This window comes from Stegodyphus dumicola, chromosome 11 (assembly GCF_044657685.1).
Source record: "Stegodyphus dumicola isolate Sdum_Otavi_A_Nest chromosome 11, ASM4465768v1".
NCBI classification, from domain to species: Eukaryota; Metazoa; Arthropoda; class Arachnida; order Araneae; family Eresidae; genus Stegodyphus; species Stegodyphus dumicola.
In genome coordinates this window covers 168081352-168099720 of record NC_140778.1, presented here as the reverse complement: position 1 = coordinate 168099720, position 18369 = coordinate 168081352, and the positions used below count along the sequence as shown (strand labels likewise).

At 47.6% G+C, this 18369-nt stretch overlaps 1 protein-coding gene, 2 non-coding genes and 4 pseudogenes across 3 annotated transcripts; all 7 read right to left on the bottom strand.

Moving 5' to 3' along the window:
• Positions 1 to 442: 442 nt before the first annotated feature.
• LOC146994821 (U2 spliceosomal RNA) lies at positions 443 to 592 on the bottom strand (annotated as a pseudogene).
• Positions 593 to 2489: 1897 nt separating this feature from the next.
• On the bottom strand, positions 2490 to 2682 carry LOC146994820 (U2 spliceosomal RNA). The gene has a single exon (XR_015044224.1). It is a non-coding gene; the product is annotated as a U2 spliceosomal RNA (small nuclear RNA).
• Positions 2683 to 4588: 1906 nt separating this feature from the next.
• LOC146994819 (U2 spliceosomal RNA) lies at positions 4589 to 4762 on the bottom strand (annotated as a pseudogene).
• Positions 4763 to 10585: 5823 nt separating this feature from the next.
• LOC146994818 (U2 spliceosomal RNA) lies at positions 10586 to 10735 on the bottom strand (annotated as a pseudogene).
• A 1906-nt stretch (positions 10736 to 12641) lies between these two features.
• On the bottom strand, positions 12642 to 12837 carry LOC118204358 (U2 spliceosomal RNA). Its single transcript, XR_004760778.2, has one exon. It is a non-coding gene; the product is annotated as a U2 spliceosomal RNA (small nuclear RNA).
• LOC146994817 (uncharacterized) lies at positions 12761 to 18361 on the bottom strand. The gene has a single exon (XM_085826214.1). It carries the CDS (start codon positions 17661 to 17663, stop codon positions 13041 to 13043), a length of 4623 nt encoding a protein of 1540 aa, XP_085682340.1. The 5' UTR covers positions 17664 to 18361; the 3' UTR covers positions 12761 to 13040.
• Positions 18244 to 18367, bottom strand: LOC146994816 (U2 spliceosomal RNA; annotated as a pseudogene).
• Between the last annotated feature and the right edge of the window lie 2 nt (positions 18368 to 18369).

Genomic DNA, 18369 nt, shown 5'->3' with positions numbered 1-18369 from the left:
TCACAGGGATGTCTTCAGAAGCTCCAGGGTAGGCAGGAATGGCCTCAGACAATCCGGGGGCCTCAGCTTCTGCATCAGGCGCACCAGGAGAGGCTCCAATAGATCCAGGGATGGCTTGGGAAGCATCAGCGGCTGATCCCGGAGCAAGAGGGACGACTCCATTGGATCCAGGGATAGCTCCAGCGGGAACGGCGGGCACTCCATGGTCAACAGCTGCTCCAGGGACTCCATGAACAGCACGGGAACAGGTTCCAATGGATCCAGCAACAGGACCTCCAGCGGGAACGGCAGGCACTCCACGGTCAACAGCTACAACAGGAACGTCTCCAGGGACTCCATGCACCGTATGGGAACCTGCTCCGGCATCCAGGACTCCAAAACTGGCTTCAGGAGGCGGTGAGCGTCTTCCAGGGCTCCGAACTCCAGGCGGTGGGCGGGGCCTCGGCGGTGGGCGAGGCCTAGAAACAGGAAACATCTTTAGCCACCAGTCTACCTGTAAAAACAGTAAGAAGTGACCAAAAAAGATGAAAAAGTATCGGCAACTCGACCGATTTACTACACTTTGATCTTAGCCAAAAGGCCGAGAAGCGATGCAGAATTCTCTGGCGTGATGAATTCACTTTCAATTTTTCATATTTCAAAAGTCCTGAGCATTCGTGCAGGGGGAGAAGGGGGTGCAGAAGACTCAGGTTAGCGAGTGCTGCTTGGGGGTTTTTTATGATATGTCGTTATTTCATCCTCCTCCTGTGTTACAAAAAAAGAGGTGTACAAGGATGACCAATTTCTGTCTAGTCAAGTGGATCATTTTGCGGTCCTTTCTAATGTTCCCATTCTGGAGGCGTCAGTCCCCTCCTCCTTGGGCGGGGCTAGTTTTAAAAAGCCAAGGACGTCAAAAGTTCATTTCATTCAAGATTCAATTGCAAATTTTATTCTTACTACAGCAAATGAACCACAATGCTGAAATATCCTCACAGATATTTCTACAATATCGCAATAACTTACAGTAGTTATATTGGACGTTTTACGGAAACGTTGGCCGGAACAAAATTCAAAGTAGAAAAAGTTAATCCGATCTCAACGCGAAATCGCTACAGTCAATAACAGCAGTAAGTAAACAACTGAATTCCGGTGTTTTCCTCCAGCTTTTATAAGCTTATGCACCATGCAACATAATATTCTCGTATTTTCTCAATTTTTTTTTCAGATGGGAAAAGAGGACAATGAAATATTCATGAAAGTGTTCATTTCTCTGGAGTAGCTTCCTCCTCCGAAAAATCTCATTCTTCACTGCAGGTGAATATAAAACAAATGTAATTACAAAGGCAATAAAAATAGCAAAACCAAAAATAAATAAATAAATATTCCTGGAGTTATCGAATGCCCATGCTTGGGAAGAAATTATTTTTTGTGATTAAACAAATATTGAGACAGTAAAATTTATCAGCCAAAACTGCATTACATAATGCCAGAGTTTGATTGACACAAACTCGACATGCACAGTCCAGCACATGGTTTCCAACTCAGAGATACTCTCTCTCTCTTCAGTTCAAACGTTGCACTTGAAAACACAGAGTGAAATATTAGGAACTTAAAACAATTAAACAAACAGAAAAATTACAAAAAACACTTTACAAATTCATTTGTAATATGTACAATAAAACAGTACTTTTTAATTTACAATTAATGATTACTTTGTATTCTACACTTCCACACTAGTGGCGGGCAAGCCATCTCAAAACTCAGAATAAACTGCTTCCTGCATAGTGCAGCCATCTATTGGCATTTTCCCGTTTGTTAATATTAATGTGCCAACAAAATAAATGAATGAATGAATAAAAACATAAATACAACAATCCTTAACAATAATTGTAGACCATTACAATTAGCTGGCGTTTAGAAATCATACAGAGACAAACAAAACATTAGGAAACAGACAGAAAAATCTTTGTTGCTGCAGTGTGCCTACAAACATTTTACACCCTTTTGAGAGTTATTTACAATAAAAAGGCTCGTGTGTTGAAAGAAGCAATGTGTATACGCGCGCTGTAGTGGGAAAGATCTGGCAAATGTGAATAGGAATTCTCTCAAACTTACATGAAATGAGACAAAAATGTTACTGCAAATGAAATTTGAGTGATATTTCGAGGCCGATCTTCCTTCAATCAGTCAGACAGAATGAGTAAGTTGTTAACAGTACGGGGAAAGAAATGTGGATTTTATGGGATTTCTGTAAATACGAATAAAACTTCGTATTTACAGAAACCAGAACTTGACACTGAAAAGAACGAGGGTTAAACCCGAGGCTCCAGAATGTTCCCATTCCGAGGAAAAGAACGAGGGGCCCGAGTTAAAAAAAAGGCAGGTCGCCGCACACTCGTACAAAGGTATGATGTTGTCAGACCTTCGGTTTTCTGAAATTTGAAGGGGCCATTTTAAAAGGACGTTTTCCTGAGGATGCAGTGGGTGAGTGAAGTTTCTGCTTTTTGGATATATTGTGGGCCGTATCCTGCAAGTAGTGCCATAGCAGGCCAACCCGTGGCGAGGGCGGAATAAATTCCTAACCACAAGCCTATCTGCAAAAATTAGTTTAATATCTTGACGTCATGTCGACGTCGTATCAGATATTAAGCTGATAAGAACAGATACTACACTTTGATCTTAGCCAAAAGGCCGAGAAGCGATGCAGAATTCTCTGGCGTGATGAATTCACTTTCAATTTTTCATATTTCAAAAGTCCTGAGCATTCGTGCAGGGGGAGAAGGGGGTGCAGAAGACTCAGGTTAGCGAGTGCTGCTTGGGGGTTTTTTATGATATGTCGTTATTTCATCCTCCTCGTGTGTTACAAAAAAAGAGGTGTACAAGGATGACCAATTTCTGTCTAGTCAAGTGGATCATTTTGCGGTCCTTTCTAATGTTCCCATTCTGGAGGCGTCAGTCCCCTCCTCCTTGGGCGGGGCTAGTTTTAAAAAGCCAAGGACGTCAAAAGTTCATTTCATTCAAGATTCAATTGCAAATTTTATTCTTACTACAGCAAATGAACCACAATGCTGAAATATCCTCACAGATATTTCTACAATATCGCAATAACTTACAGTAGTTATATTGGACGTTTTACGGAAACGTTGGCCGGAACAAAATTCAAAGTAGAAAAAGTTAATCCGATCTCAACGCGAAATCGCTACAGTCAATAACAGCAGTAAGTAAACAACTGAATTCCGGTGTTTTCCTCCAGCTTTTATAAGCTTATGCACCATGCAACATAATATTCTCGTATTTTCTCAATTTTTTTTCAGATGGGAAAAGAGGACAATGAAATAAATATTCATGAAAGTGTTCATTTCTCTGGAGTAGCTTCCTCCTCCGAAAAATCTCATTCTTCACTGCAGGTGAATATAAAACAAATGTAATTACAAAGGCAATAAAAATAGCAAAACCAAAAATAAATAAATAAATATTCCTGGAGTTATCGAATGCCCATGCTTGGGAAGAAATTATTTTTTGTGATTAAACAAATATTGAGACAGTAAAATTTATCAGCCAAAACTGCATTACATAATGCCAGAGTTTGATTGACACAAACTCGACATGCACAGTCCAGCACATGGTTTCCAACTCAGAGATACTCTCTCTCTCTCTCTCTTCAGTTCAAACGTTGCACTTGAAAACACAGAGTGAAATATTAGGAACTTAAAACAATTAAACAAACAGAAAAATTACAAAAAACACTTTACAAATTCATTTGTAATATGTACAATAAAACAGTACTTTTTAATTTACAATTAATGATTACTTTGTATTCTACACTTCCACACTAGTGGCGGGCAAGCCATCTCAAAACTCAGAATAAACTGCTTCCTGCATAGTGCAGCCATCTATTGGCATTTTCCCGTTTGTTAATATTAATGTGCCAACAAAATAAATGAATGAATGAATAAAAACATAAATACAACAATCCTTAACAATAATTGTAGACCATTACAATTAGCTGGCGTTTAGAAATCATACAGAGACAAACAAAACATTAGGAAACAGACAGAAAAATCTTTGTTGCTGCAGTGTGCCTACAAACATTTTACACCCTTTTGAGAGTTATTTACAATAAAAAGGCTCGTGTGTTGAAAGAAGCAATGTGTATACGCGCGCTGTAGTGGGAAAGATCTGGCAAATGTGAATAGGAATTCTCTCAAACTTACATGAAATGAGACAAAAATGTTACTGCAAATGAAATTTGAGTGATATTTCGAGGCCGATCTTCCTTCAATCAGTCAGACAGAATGAGTAAGTTGTTAACAGTACGGGGAAAGAAATGTGGATTTTATGGGATTTCTGTAAATACGAATAAAACTTCGTATTTACAGAAACCAGAACTTGACACTGAAAAGAACGAGGGTTAAACCCGAGGCTCCAGAATGTTCCCATTCCGAGGAAAAGAACGAGGGGCCCGAGTTAAAAAAAAGGCAGGTCGCCGCACACTCGTACAAAGGTATGATGTTGTCAGACCTTCGGTTTTCTGAAATTTGAAGGGGCCATTTTAAAAGGACGTTTTCCTGAGGATGCAGTGGGTGAGTGAAGTTTCTGCTTTTTGGATATATTGTGGGCCGTATCCTGCAAGTAGTGCCATAGCAGGCCAACCCGTGGCGAGGGCGGAATAAATTCCTAACCACAAGCCTATCTGCAAAAATTAGTTTAATATCTTGACGTCATGTCGACGTCGTATCAGATATTAAGCTGATAAGAACAGATGTTTTTTATTGAACAATATTTTTGGCCACTTTACAGAAGAATGATATTTGCGTGGCAGAAATATCATTTTACAATTCTATTATACATTAATTTTCTATTTACAATTATTTACAGAGCGAAGCAGATATGTACAACAACTATTTTCAGAACCAAGCACTTATGTACAACATACTAGGTTTTTCTTTCTACTTACATATTTCGGGGGTTTGTACTTTGTGAACACTTAATCGGATAGTTCAGTGAGTCCATGTTAAATTTACCAGTTCTCCTGTCTGACGTCCGTGAGATGCTCCACATAGATATCCCTTGATTTACTTATTGTTTCACTTACGATGAGCTTTCGCATAAGTGATGCGTACTTCCTGCTGCAGATCCTGCTGAGAACTTTATCGTTGTTTGGATCCCATGATCCTAGTGCTCCGATTACAATTGCTTCTACGCGCACATCGTTGTATGTAGATTTCAGTGCTTCGATTAGCGGACGGTACTTGTTCATCTTCTCTCGGCGAGCAGCATCAAATGAAGACCGACGGTTGTCAAAAGCAACTGTTATGTCTAGGATGAGGCATGCGTTGTCTCTTGTTAGGATGATGTCCGGGCGTAGCGGGAGTCCTCTGACTGGCCGGTTCTCGGAGAGGAGCTGCCACCTTCCACTGGCTGCCTTTTTAATCCTCTCTACCACTGCATTGTGCCTCGCTTGGTAGAGACGGCTGTATCTCATGCAGTGGCAGAGGACATGCGGGAGGGTCTCGAGCTCAAAGTTGCATCTTCTGCAGCCACGGGAGCCATTCACATTGCGACGAACACCGTTCAGGGGGACGAGGTTTAGCCTTGCACGATGTATAAATCGCCAGTCGGCGAATCGTGTAAATGCCCCGTTCCGGAAAAAGTGAGAGCTTGCTTTGGCAGCCGCTGCGCATTCCATCGCCTTGCCCTGGTTGGGATAAGTGATGAGTTTCTCTGCGCGGGATTTCTTGATGGCATTCCGCAGGGTGCGGAATACAAGGCGTCGCTTGCCGGCTGTTATGGTGGTACCGTCATGAGAGATCTCCACAGTGTGGTCGTCAGAAATTGTCCACGTGACTTTTAGGCGACGGGCTGCGCTTCTGGCCGCGGACCAAACTGATGAAATTGGGTTGGAGGTGCTCCTGGGAAAGTCTTCGTCACATCCCGAAAGGAAAGCTGCAATCTCAGAGAAGGAAGGAACCCTTTTCAGTCGTCCACTTACAAGTCGCGTAAGGTCCTCCCAAGCGAGCTGTTGTATCCCAGGGTCCAATGAAGTGAGCAACTTGAAAGCGCTGTCAATCCTTGCTATATCTGAGCTTTCGGCAGCCAGCGGGATACCAAAGCATGCAGATTCCTTCGCGCCGTAAAGATATTCATTTGCCGCCTCGGGAGGTAGGTTGAGAGTCCTCTTTAGTAGCGGGCGCACATGTGAGTCAATCTTTGCCCAGTCGGTTTTCTTCAACCGGGCCGTCCTCATATCAAAATCCATTGATGGAAACACAAAGGATTTGAGCGCGTCAATGCGCTGCCAGGGAGCAAGTGGCGAATTCAGGATCATCTCGCATTTCTGTAGGTAAGTATTGAGTGCCTCGATGTCCGGTGGTTGGTTGAATCCAATTGGTTTCCCCAAAAATTCCTCACCTTCACCCTCACGAAGACACCTGATGGCAGTGCCGTCGATCGAGAACTGAGAGTGGCGGACACCCGTTGGGCGAGCTCCGGAGATATGTAGGGAGAAGCATTTTCTGGGGTTGATGTAGAGGCCAAGCTTTCCAACCAGGTTGTGCGTCAGATTGAGTTGAGTTTGCAGCTCCGCAGGGGAGGGCGCGAGTAGCAGTAGGTCGTCGGCATACGCCAGTATGCGGTGTAGAGGACTTTGCCCTTGGACTGCGACAAGTATCGGGTTGATGGTCAAGTTGAACAACAGCCCACTTAGGGGGCAACCCTGACGTACTCCGATGTCAATTGGAATTGGATCCGTGGGGCCTTCCTCTGTGAAGACGCGTGTGGACGCATCCGTGTACAGCTCCTGTATCAGCTCGGTGAAATGATTCCCAACTCCAGAGGCTCGAAGCGCAGCAAAAATTGCATCGTGGGGCACGGATCCGAAGGCATTGGATAGGTCCAATGACGCCAGGCAGGTGTCAGATTGGCTGGTCCGTGCTAGCTGGATTCTCTGCTGAACAACGAAGTTATTTTCAAACACCCCGTCGAAGGGTAGAAATCCCTTCTGTGACGGGGAGAGGATGCAGTTGTCGATGAGCCAAGAAGTGAACCGTCGTGCCAGGCAACCACAGAACAGCTTGGCAATCGTAACACTCAGCGAGATAGGACGCCAGTTTTTGATGTTATGCGGGTCAACCCCTTTGGGTAACAGGATAGTACGAGAGTCTTTCCAAGCTGCAGGGACTTTCCTAGCTTTCAAGCAGATGTTGAAGATGGCTGCGAGTACTGTACAGTCCGGATCAACGGCCTTCCAATGGTTGTATGAGAGTCGATCGTGTCCGGGTGCCGAGTTTTCAGCTGAATAGAGTTTCCTTGCGATCTCTGCAGGAGAAAATGGAGAGAGGTCAAGTTCTCTGGGGAGAGGGGATGGTGAGGTGTACACTGAGGTGTCAACTCGGTTGTTGCATAGGGCAGCAGCAAAGTGATCTTGTATATCCTGTCTTCCAATTGGGCATCTCTGTGAATCATCCCCGCAAATCAGTCGGACCGCTCTGCGTCGGTTACGACGGTAGAGTTTCTGGAGCAACTTTGGGTCATCACGTATCTTGGCGGAATTGTTGTTGTTTCCACTTACATCCTCGCTAGCGGGAGGAAGACGAACTGCACTCGCGGCGGCCATCAAGATCTCGTCAAGTAACGTGGAAAAGGCATCCCACTGCTCAGTGGTCATCGGGTCGGAAAACTCTTCCAGTCGTTCTACGAAGTGTTCAAGGGGGGACGTGACTTGTATTTCTACACCACCCAGTGGAGATCTCTCGGCATCATCCGATACGGCTTCTGGAACCGGTGAGTCGGGTGTAACTGTAGGACCGGTAGGTGAAGGCGAATCCGGGAAGGACGGCTCCGGGGAGTGTTCTTCAAAGGAAGGGTTGGTTCCCAGATTGTCAGTCAAAGGCGCATCAACCTGTGGGGTAGTCCTCATGTCTGTTCCTGGAGGTGCGGCATCCTCTTGATAGGGCAAGGTATTAGGGTCTGTTGCACTTGTCGATTGGTAGGCAGTGGAAGGTCCATCAGTTCTAGCATCATCTTGGCGAGATGTACGGAATCGTGCAGTCCGTGCCTGTCGTCTTGCCGAGGTGGAGGGAAGGAGAGGCGTCACTAGAGGTGGCTGGAGTAAGCGCTGCCGTTCACGTCGGTGGCGTGCTTGGTGGTTAAGGAATCCACCCCGTGTTTGGCATGAGAAGTCGCACTGGGTACATCTCCAACGATGTTGAATGCCCGATTCGACGACTACGGGCCGGTCTCTAAAGCATTGATGGGTCGAGACCTTAACGGCGATGGGCAATAGGCAGTGTGCACACCAGTTCCGAGTGCTAGCAACATCTATGCCATGTGTGTACAAGAGGTGTCTGCAGAGCGAGTGGCGGAGTTGGGTCCAGCGTTTCGAATGGAATGTCCTATGGCAGTCCCTTTCGGTGCAGTGGAGTGTGTCTTGCATCGGGAAGAGTAGATGGACAATAGAGTCACGTCGGCAGGATGTCTCTGGGCAGGACTCATGATTCTCCACATGAGTGGGCATAGGCAAAGGCTCCCTCACTGACAGGTTCTGCAATGGCCTGCTAGGACGTGGGCCAGGTGCAATTTGCTCAGTAGAAGTCGTAGCAGCATGTGAGCGTATTACATTGCTGTCTGGTGCGGGCAATTCAGTAGAGAGCAGATCAGTCCTTTCTGAGGGAGTGAGGCATAGGATGAGGACGTCCGCATCAGTCGTGTCTCCAGCGCTGGAGGTAGTATCCAAGCGTGTCTGGCAGGGTACTTGAGGTGCGACATCGGATTCACCAGGTAGGTCTTTACTAGGCGAAGTGGTCACCGGGACAGTGGCAGTTAAAGCAGGTTGAGGAGCAGCGTCTGTTGAGCCAGAGGCAGTGCAGTCCGTGTGGACGGGGCCTGGTGCAGGAGCAGCGGGCGGTGAAGAAGCGGCGTCAGTCAGTGTCTCAGGAGTTGAGGAGGTAAAGTCATCGTCTCCAGGAGAGGTGGGAGGCGGAGCCTGTCTGTGACGGAGGTGACGATGGGACCGCAGCTGTTTCTTATTCAGGCAGGAGCGACCACAATCCGGGCAGGTGACGGCAGACGCCAGTTGAGGTGTGGAAGCATTAGTCTTTGGTCCAGGTATGACGGTGGGAGTAGAATTCCTGGCCGGGAGGGTGAAGTATGGTGTCGACGGGATTGACGTCTCCGAAGGTGGCAGCAAGTTCCTTGTGTTCTCCGCAGGAAACACCTTGGATTTAGCAGGTACGTTGGACGTCAGAGACTCCGTCCCCGCGGTGGAGGTGATCACTGCGCAGAGAGGACCGGTTGAAGCAGGATGAGCAGAACTCTCTCTCATGGATGGCGAAGAAAGAGCTTCAGCGTAAGTGCGTGGGGGTGAGCTCGTGAGTGTGTTCGATGAGCAGGCATGACCAGCCGCCGTCCGAGCCCGTGTATGATGACATACGGGCGAGATCAATGACCCAGGAATGCTCGCAGCTACCCTTCTGTCAGGAGGTGGGTGGAGCGGACTGTCTTTCTCCTGCACGTGCGTCCTTGTATGCCTTCTGAGGCCCCTTCTGCTCGTACACTCCAATCCGCAGACGTAGCATGCGAATGTAGACTGGGGTGTGGTGGGCGTGTCCTTGGCAGAGGAGGACGTGTGAGCAGACTTGGCGAGTGATGAACCCTCTGGTGTCCTTCGTTCACTAGGTTGACAAGTGACCACAGGTAGGAGCGGTGTGCAGCCAGAAGTCTTGGCTTGAATTCTATCCAACAGTTGGCGTAAGTGTCCACCTTTGGAAAGGGGCGGTCCAGAGGGTGTAACGAAAGCTGGCACGTGTCTGGGCAAGGAGGACGACCCGGTGGGCGTGGCTTCAATAGTGGCGATACTCCCGTAGTAGTAGGTGGGCACACTCCTGGCAGACGAGCCGGCTCCGGGCAGGCAAGGCGTGGCACTAGGGACCACAGCGGCGACTCCAGGATGAGCAGTGGCACTAGAAGATGCAGGAACAGCTCTGGAACCTCCAGTGGCAATTTCGGGAGAGGCACTCGCTCCAAGGGCAAGAATAGCTCCGGCAGATCCAGCGACGACACAAGAGTTTCCATCGGAGGATCCATGGTCTGCAGCGGCGACTTGGGAAGTAGCCGGAACGGATTGGGTCAATCCAGGGACAGATGCAACCGGGAAGGCTCCGGCCGTCACAGGGATGTCTTCAGAAGCTCCAGGGTAGGCAGGAATGGCCTCAGACAATCCGGGGGCCTCAGCTTCTGCATCAGGCGCACCAGGAGAGGCTCCAATAGATCCAGGGATGGCTTGGGAAGCATCAGCGGCTGATCCCGGAGCAAGAGGGACGACTCCATTGGATCCAGGGATAGCTCCAGCGGGAACGGCGGGCACTCCATGGTCAACAGCTGCTCCAGGGACTCCATGAACAGCACGGGAACAGGTTCCAATGGATCCAGCAACAGGACCTCCAGCGGGAACGGCAGGCACTCCACGGTCAACAGCTACAACAGGAACGTCTCCAGGGACTCCATGCACCGTATGGGAACCTGCTCCGGCATCCAGGACTCCAAAACTGGCTTCAGGAGGCGGTGAGCGTCTTCCAGGGCTCCTAACTCCAGGCGGTGGGCGGGGCCTCGGCGGTGGGCGAGGCCTAGAAACAGGAAACATCTTTAGCCACCAGTCTACCTGTAAAAACAGTAAGAAGTGACCAAAAAAGATGAAAAAGTATCGGCAACTCGACCGATTTACTACACTTTGATCTTAGCCAAAAGGCCGAGAAGCGATGCAGAATTCTCTGGCGTGATGAATTCACTTTCAATTTTTCATATTTCAAAAGTCCTGAGCATTCGTGCAGGGGGAGAAGGGGGTGCAGAAGACTCAGGTTAGCGAGTGCTGCTTGGGGGTTTTTTATGATATGTCGTTATTTCATCCTCCTCCTGTGTTACAAAAAAAGAGGTGTACAAGGATGACCAATTTCTGTCTAGTCAAGTGGATCATTTTGCGGTCCTTTCTAATGTTCCCATTCTGGAGGCGTCAGTCCCCTCCTCCTTGGGCGGGGCTAGTTTTAAAAAGCCAAGGACGTCAAAAGTTCATTTCATTCAAGATTCAATTGCAAATTTTATTCTTACTACAGCAAATGAACCACAATGCTGAAATATCCTCACAGATATTTCTACAATATCGCAATAACTTACAGTAGTTATATTGGACGTTTTACGGAAACGTTGGCCGGAACAAAATTCAAAGTAGAAAAAGTTAATCCGATCTCAACGCGAAATCGCTACAGTCAATAACAGCAGTAAGTAAACAACTGAATTCCGGTGTTTTCCTCCAGCTTTTATAAGCTTATGCACCATGCAACATAATATTCTCGTATTTTCTCAATTTTTTTTCAGATGGGAAAAGAGGACAATGAAATAAATATTCATGAAAGTGTTCATTTCTCTGGAGTAGCTTCCTCCACCGAAAAATCTCATTCTTCACTGCAGGTGAATATAAAACAAATGTAATTACAAAGGCAATAAAAATAGCAAAACCAAAAATAAATAAATAAATATTCCTGGAGTTATCGAATGCCCATGCTTGGGAAGAAATTATTTTTTGTGATTAAACAAATATTGAGACAGTAAAATTTATCAGCCAAAACTGCATTACATAATGCCAGAGTTTGATTGACACAAACTCGACATGCACAGTCCAGCACATGGTTTCCAACTCAGAGATACTCTCTCTCTCTCTCTCTTCAGTTCAAACGTTGCACTTGAAAACACAGAGTGAAATATTAGGAACTTAAAACAATTAAACAAACAGAAAAATTACAAAAAACACTTTACAAATTCATTTGTAATATGTACAATAAAACAGTACTTTTTAATTTACAATTAATGATTACTTTGTATTCTACACTTCCACACTAGTGGCGGGCAAGCCATCTCAAAACTCAGAATAAACTGCTTCCTGCATAGTGCAGCCATCTATTGGCATTTTCCCGTTTGTTAATATTAATGTGCCAACAAAATAAATGAATGAATGAATAAAAACATAAATACAACAATCCTTAACAATAATTGTAGACCATTACAATTAGCTGGCGTTTAGAAATCATACAGAGACAAACAAAACATTAGGAAACAGACAGAAAAATCTTTGTTGCTGCAGTGTGCCTACAAACATTTTACACCCTTTTGAGAGTTATTTACAATAAAAAGGCTCGTGTGTTGAAAGAAGCAATGTGTATACGCGCGCTGTAGTGGGAAAGATCTGGCAAATGTGAATAGGAATTCTCTCAAACTTACATGAAATGAGACAAAAATGTTACTGCAAATGAAATTTGAGTGATATTTCGAGGCCGATCTTCCTTCAATCAGTCAGACAGAATGAGTAAGTTGTTAACAGTACGGGGAAAGAAATGTGGATTTTATGGGATTTCTGTAAATACGAATAAAACTTCGTATTTACAGAAACCAGAACTTGACACTGAAAAGAACGAGGGTTAAACCCGAGGCTCCAGAATGTTCCCATTCCGAGGAAAAGAACGAGGGGCCCGAGTTAAAAAAAAGGCAGGTCGCCGCACACTCGTACAAAGGTATGATGTTGTCAGACCTTCGGTTTTCTGAAATTTGAAGGGGCCATTTTAAAAGGACGTTTTCCTGAGGATGCAGTGGGTGAGTGAAGTTTCTGCTTTTTGGATATATTGTGGGCCGTATCCTGCAAGTAGTGCCATAGCAGGCCAACCCGTGGCGAGGGCGGAATAAATTCCTAACCACAAGCCTATCTGCAAAAATTAGTTTAATATCTTGACGTCATGTCGACGTCGTATCAGATATTAAGCTGATAAGAACAGATTTTTTATATTTTCAATATTTCATGCCATTTTACAAAGCTATTGTTCTGATCATGGCACATCAGACAATAACGCACGCAGTGCGATTTTGATAATAATAGCATGAGTAAGATAAAGAGAAATTATAAAAAAATTGTCAAAATTTAGATTAGATATTTACATTAAACAAAGAATATTTACAGATGTGATGTGTACAGTTCCACACAGTATATACATGTAGTATAACTTTTTCAGGAGTGTCCATCTTTAATTTGTCTGCTGGGTCTGGCGAATTCCGGTAAGATGTTCGATGTATATATCCCTGGAATGTCTTATCGTCTCGCTGACGATGAGTTTTCTCATCAGGTTTGCATATTTATTTGAGCATAGTCTCCTGATGATCTTGTCGTTTTCTGGGTCCCATGATCCGAGCATACCAACAATGATAGCTTCGACGCGAACACTTCGGTAGGAACGGCGAAAGAGGTCGACGAGGGGAAGATATTTGTCCTCCTTGGCCTTCCTAGCGTCCCGAAAAGCTTGCCTCCGGTTTTCAAAGGGGACTGTGACGTCAATAATAATGCAGCAGTCATCCTTGGACAACACAAGGTCAGGCTTGAGGGAAGTCCCGGCAACGGTCTGGTTTTCATGTAGTACGTGCCATCTTCCGGAAGCGGCGTCTTTTATCCTTTTGACGATAGCGTTATGACGTTGCTGGTAGATTCTGGAGTTCCTCATGCAATGCCCAAGAACATGTGGAAGGGTCTCATCGGGGCAACGGCAGCGGCGACATCCCCTGCGTGAACGATCCCAGGGCTTGGCAGCATTCAAAGGTACCAGGTTAAGCCTGGCACGATGAACAAACCTCCAGTCGGCGAAGCGCAGAAAGGAACCATCTTGGAAAAAGTGTGAACTAGCCCGCGCAGCGGAGACACACTCCATGGCCTTTCCTTGATTTGGAAGCTGAATAAGATCCTGGAGCCTGGATGACCTTCTGAGGTGCCGAAAGGAGCTGAAGATGGTATTTCTGCCACTGGGGAAGATGGTGGACGTCCCACAGGAGATGGAAGGAGAGCCATCAGCATCCAGTGTCCAGGAAACGTGAAGATGGCGCGAGGCAGCACGTGCGGCGGACCAAAGAGAAGAGATGGGGTTGCTGGTGGCCGTGAACGGAGCTTCGTCCGAGGCGGAAAGGAACTGACTGACAAGTGCTGGGGAGGGCTCAAGATGAATCCGTGCCTTGATGTAGTTTCGCAGATCGTCCCAGGCAAGTTGGCAAACCAGGGGGTCCTTGGAGCAGAGTAACTTGAAAGCTCCATCCACAGCGGCAATGTCAGCATCCTCGGCAGCGATTGGAATCCCAAAAGCACCCTGTCCGGAAAGACCATAAAGATAATTGTTGGAGGCTTCCGGAGGAAGATTAAGGGTACGCTTGATGGCAGGCTTCAGGAAGTCATCTATCTTCTTCCAGTCCCCCTTCGAGAGCTGAGATGTTCTCATGTGAAAGAGGAGCGAAGGAAAGAAGAAGGTCTTTAGGGCGTTGATCCGTTGCCACGGAGCAAGCTTGGAATTCACAATGTCTTGGGCCAGAGAGAGGAAGTCCCGGAGCTGAGCACGAGCGGGGGGGAGATGGAACCCAATTGGCTTTCCCAGAAACCTGAAGAAGTCGCATTCCTTAAGGACAGGGATGGGAGTACTGTCAATGCAAAAGGTGGTCGGAAGAACCCTTGATCTGCGGACAGCAGAGAAGTGTAAGGAGCAACACTTCCTGGGGTTAAGGGCGAGACCAAGTCTTGTGCAGGCAGCATGAACTCTGTGGAGATTTTCTTGCAAGATGTCAGGAGATGGGGCCAGCAGAAGGATATCGTCAGCGTATGCCAGGATGGGCGGAACAGATGACGAAGTGTCAATACTGCGCAGGACAGGGTCAATAACAAGATTGAACAAGAGACCACTAAGGGGGCATCCTTGGCGTACACCGGCATTGATGTCCACAGGGCCAGACGTACCATCACTGGAGAGAAAGGTAGTGCTCGATCCACTGTAAAAAGACTTGATCAGAGAGACAAAGTCCTCACCAACTCCAGAGGAGGCGAGAGCAGAGAAGATGGCCAAGTGAGAGACGGAACCGAAGGCATTCGAAATATCTAAGGAAGCGAGGCAGAGACTGGATCTGGAACGTCGGGTAAGCTGTAGCTGACTGCTGACAATGAAGTTGTGCTCGAATACTCCATCATGAGCCATAAAGCCCTTCTGGCACGGACTAAGCACATCATTGGATGACAACCAGTTCGACAGGCGACGAGCCAAGCAGCCGGCAAAGAGTCTGGATATAGAAGAACTCAGGGCGATGGGTCTCCAGTTGTCAATATTATCTGCGTCACCATGCTTGTGGATCATGAAGGTGCGAGATAACTTCCAGGCAGGAAGAATCTTCTTGAACTTCATGCAGATGTTGAAGATGGCACATAGAGCTTTACAATCAGGATCAACTTCCTTCCAATGCAGAAAAGAGAGCCGGTCAGGGCCGGGCGCAGAATTCTCACAGGCAAGGAGTTTAGAACGAACTTCCATTGGAGAAAACGGTGACCAGTCCAGAGGAGGGCGATCCGCAGGGCACTGAGTGAAGATTGTAACATCGGCATCACGATGGGAGTACTTGTCAGTGAAGTAGGAAGCAAGTACTTCAGCAGGGATGGAGCAGAAGGAGGAAGAGTTAGAAGTGATCAATCGAAGAGCTCTTCTTCTGTTAGTACGATAAATCCGCTGGATAACTCGAGGATTGGAAGCATCAGGAGGGCGTCTGGCAACAGAGCCCGAGAAAGGCACAGGAGGCGGGAGCTTCACAAACTCTGCAGAAGAAGAGATGATGTAGTCGAGGCAGACCACGAACTCAGACCAAGACTCATCATTCACAGGCGAAGTCAGAAGGCGGGTGAGAGTGTCATTAAATTGTAGAAGCGGCGACTCGGGTGGCAGCAAGACATCAGTGGACGAGATCGGAGGTGAATCTTCTGCAGTCCCAGGAGGCGGGACAGAGTCAGAATCAGGCTGGAAATCCAACAAAGTGTCATCCATGGGAGCGGAAAGAGAGAGAGCAGGCGAAGAGCCTGAAGGCGAGGTCTGCAGAGAGGGAGTCCCAATGATCCGGGCAGGAGCGACGAAGTCCTGAGCAGGAGGAGAGGTGGAGCCAGTAGTGAGCGTCTGGGCTGGCGAAGTGTGGGCAGGCACAGCAAACAGGTCGGACACTCCAGACGGGCATGGAGGCGGGATGGGGCCAGAACAAGTCGGAAACGGCACAGAAGCTGAAGAAAGAGCAGGGGGAACATCAACGACAGGCGGAGGAGTCGTGCTGGAGTCACTGACGACAGGCGTGGTAGCGGCAGGAGCGCGTGACATGGAGGTGGTCAGTGGAGGCCGACGCGTAGTCCTTGATCTTTGAGACACAGGCCGAGGAAGGGGAATGGCATTCGACTCAGCATTTCGGGAAGCCCGTTGATGAAACGAGACGTGATTGAAGAGTCCCTTCTTGGATGGGCAGGAAAACGAGCATTCCGAACATTTCCAGCTAAAGGAGGCACCGGACGGGATCACAGTGGGAGAGTCTCTAAAACAGGAGTGCGTGGAAACCTTGTTAACGAGCAACGATGAGCAGAGACCACACCATTTCATGGTCGTCAGAATGGGAAGCTGATGCTCTTGAAGAAGGTGACGTACAAGAGACTTCTTCATCCGGGACCAAGAAGCACACTTGAACTGAAGACGGCAGTTCACCTCCGGGCAATCGAAGACATCTTTGACGGGGAAGACCAGATGAAGAAAGGAGTCGATACGGCATGTAGACGGCGGGCCCTGCGGTCCAATAGGAGGAGGCTCCAACGAGGTGGACGGTGATGTGCTGGTGACGCGAAGTGCATTAGAAGCAGGTAGCGAAGAAGTACCAACATCGGTAAAGTCATTCTCTCCCGGAGAGGCAGAGAGCCTGGTCAGTCCATGACGACGATATCTGTGGAAACGTAACTGCTTCTTGTTCAGGCAGGGTCTACCACATTCAGGACACGGAAAAGTCGGAGATGTAGGAACCGAAGCATCTTCAGGGGTGCAGGAAACCAGGTGAGGCAGAGTCATGGAAGCAGGAGTCCCAGAAGTAGGCTGACCGGCAGGCGCAGATTCCTGATGCAAGCAGGGCGTATCTGTGGACGACGAGGCAGCAGCGGAAAGAACCATGGCAGGCGGCGAAGTGAGGGAGGAGCATGCATGGCCGGCGGCTGCACGAGCACGCGTATGATGGCAAACAGGAGAGTGAGCAGGCAGGTCAGAAACAGTGTCAACAGTCGTCTGAACAGTCCCAGAGTGGGCGGAGTCATGCGTCAGCATGTGAGTCTGCAGGCGTTTCGCATTCGAGAAGATCATACCGCAAACGTAGCAAGAAAACTCCGAATGGCAGTCAGGAGTCCCGACAGGAACACGGTCATCATCCAGGCAAGCATGTGAGGAAGCCAAGCGAGGCGATGTGTCAGTCACAGCACTGGATGAAGGGCCCGGTAGCAAGGTTTCAGCGTGGGAAAGGACCGGTGAGGGAGTCTTAGCAGTGATTCTCGCAAGCAGCTGGCGCAGGTGACCACTTCGCAGCAGGGGTGGTCCAGACGGTGTGACGGAAGCAGCCACATGTCGACTAGGCACAGAGCATGAAGTACCAGCAGGGGGCGTGGCATCAGTTGCAGGCGTGTGAACAACACTGGAAGATGAAGGTCGCGCAGGGGACTTCCACGAAGCATAGTCATCAACCGGCACCAGAAGTGGCGTCGTAGGCATCGGCGGTAATCCAGGAGCAGTCGGAGAGCGAATCCGAGGAGGCCTCTCAGGCACTGGAAGGTCTTGTGAAGACATATCTGCATGGGAGTCACAGACAGGGCACAGACAAGTAGAACTGGCAAGATCAAAGCGGCACCAGAGAGCAAGAGCGTTCGACGGAACCAAGGGTCGACCTTAAAAAAAAATAGGAAGGGAGAAGAGAGAGACGGGTCGAGGAGGATAAGAAGACAGAGCGAAGAGGAAGAAACGAAGGAGTATCCACGCCCACCACAAAGGGTAGGGTAGCGGAGAGGAAGAAAAGAGCTAATCACAACGAGAAAGACACTGCAAGCAGTGCTTGAAAAGCGAGAAGTAATAGAAAAGAGACCACTTCCTTACTGAAAGAACTGTAAAACAGCCGAGACAGAAAGAAAAGGGGAGGGAAAGGAGAGACCCGTACAAACACCAAAGTAAGCTGCACGCAGCTTATTCAGTGGAGACGGGAAAGAACCGCTCACTCACAGGCAACCTGCTCGCTCGCACGGGACAGGAAAGGGCCCCATTGAACGCAAGTAAAGAACGTATTCGAACCATCAAGCGTCAATGGGAAAAGAGGGAAATAAAGCAAAAAACATACTTACAGACCGCGTTGGCTCCGCCTTAGCTCCGCCCTCCAGAAGAGTGAAGTTAGTCCATCAGCATAGTCACCACTGTAAAAGTAAAAATAAAATAAGTGCACAAATTAAGCTGATAAGAACAGATACTACACTTTGATCTTAGCCAAAAGGCCGAGAAGCGATGC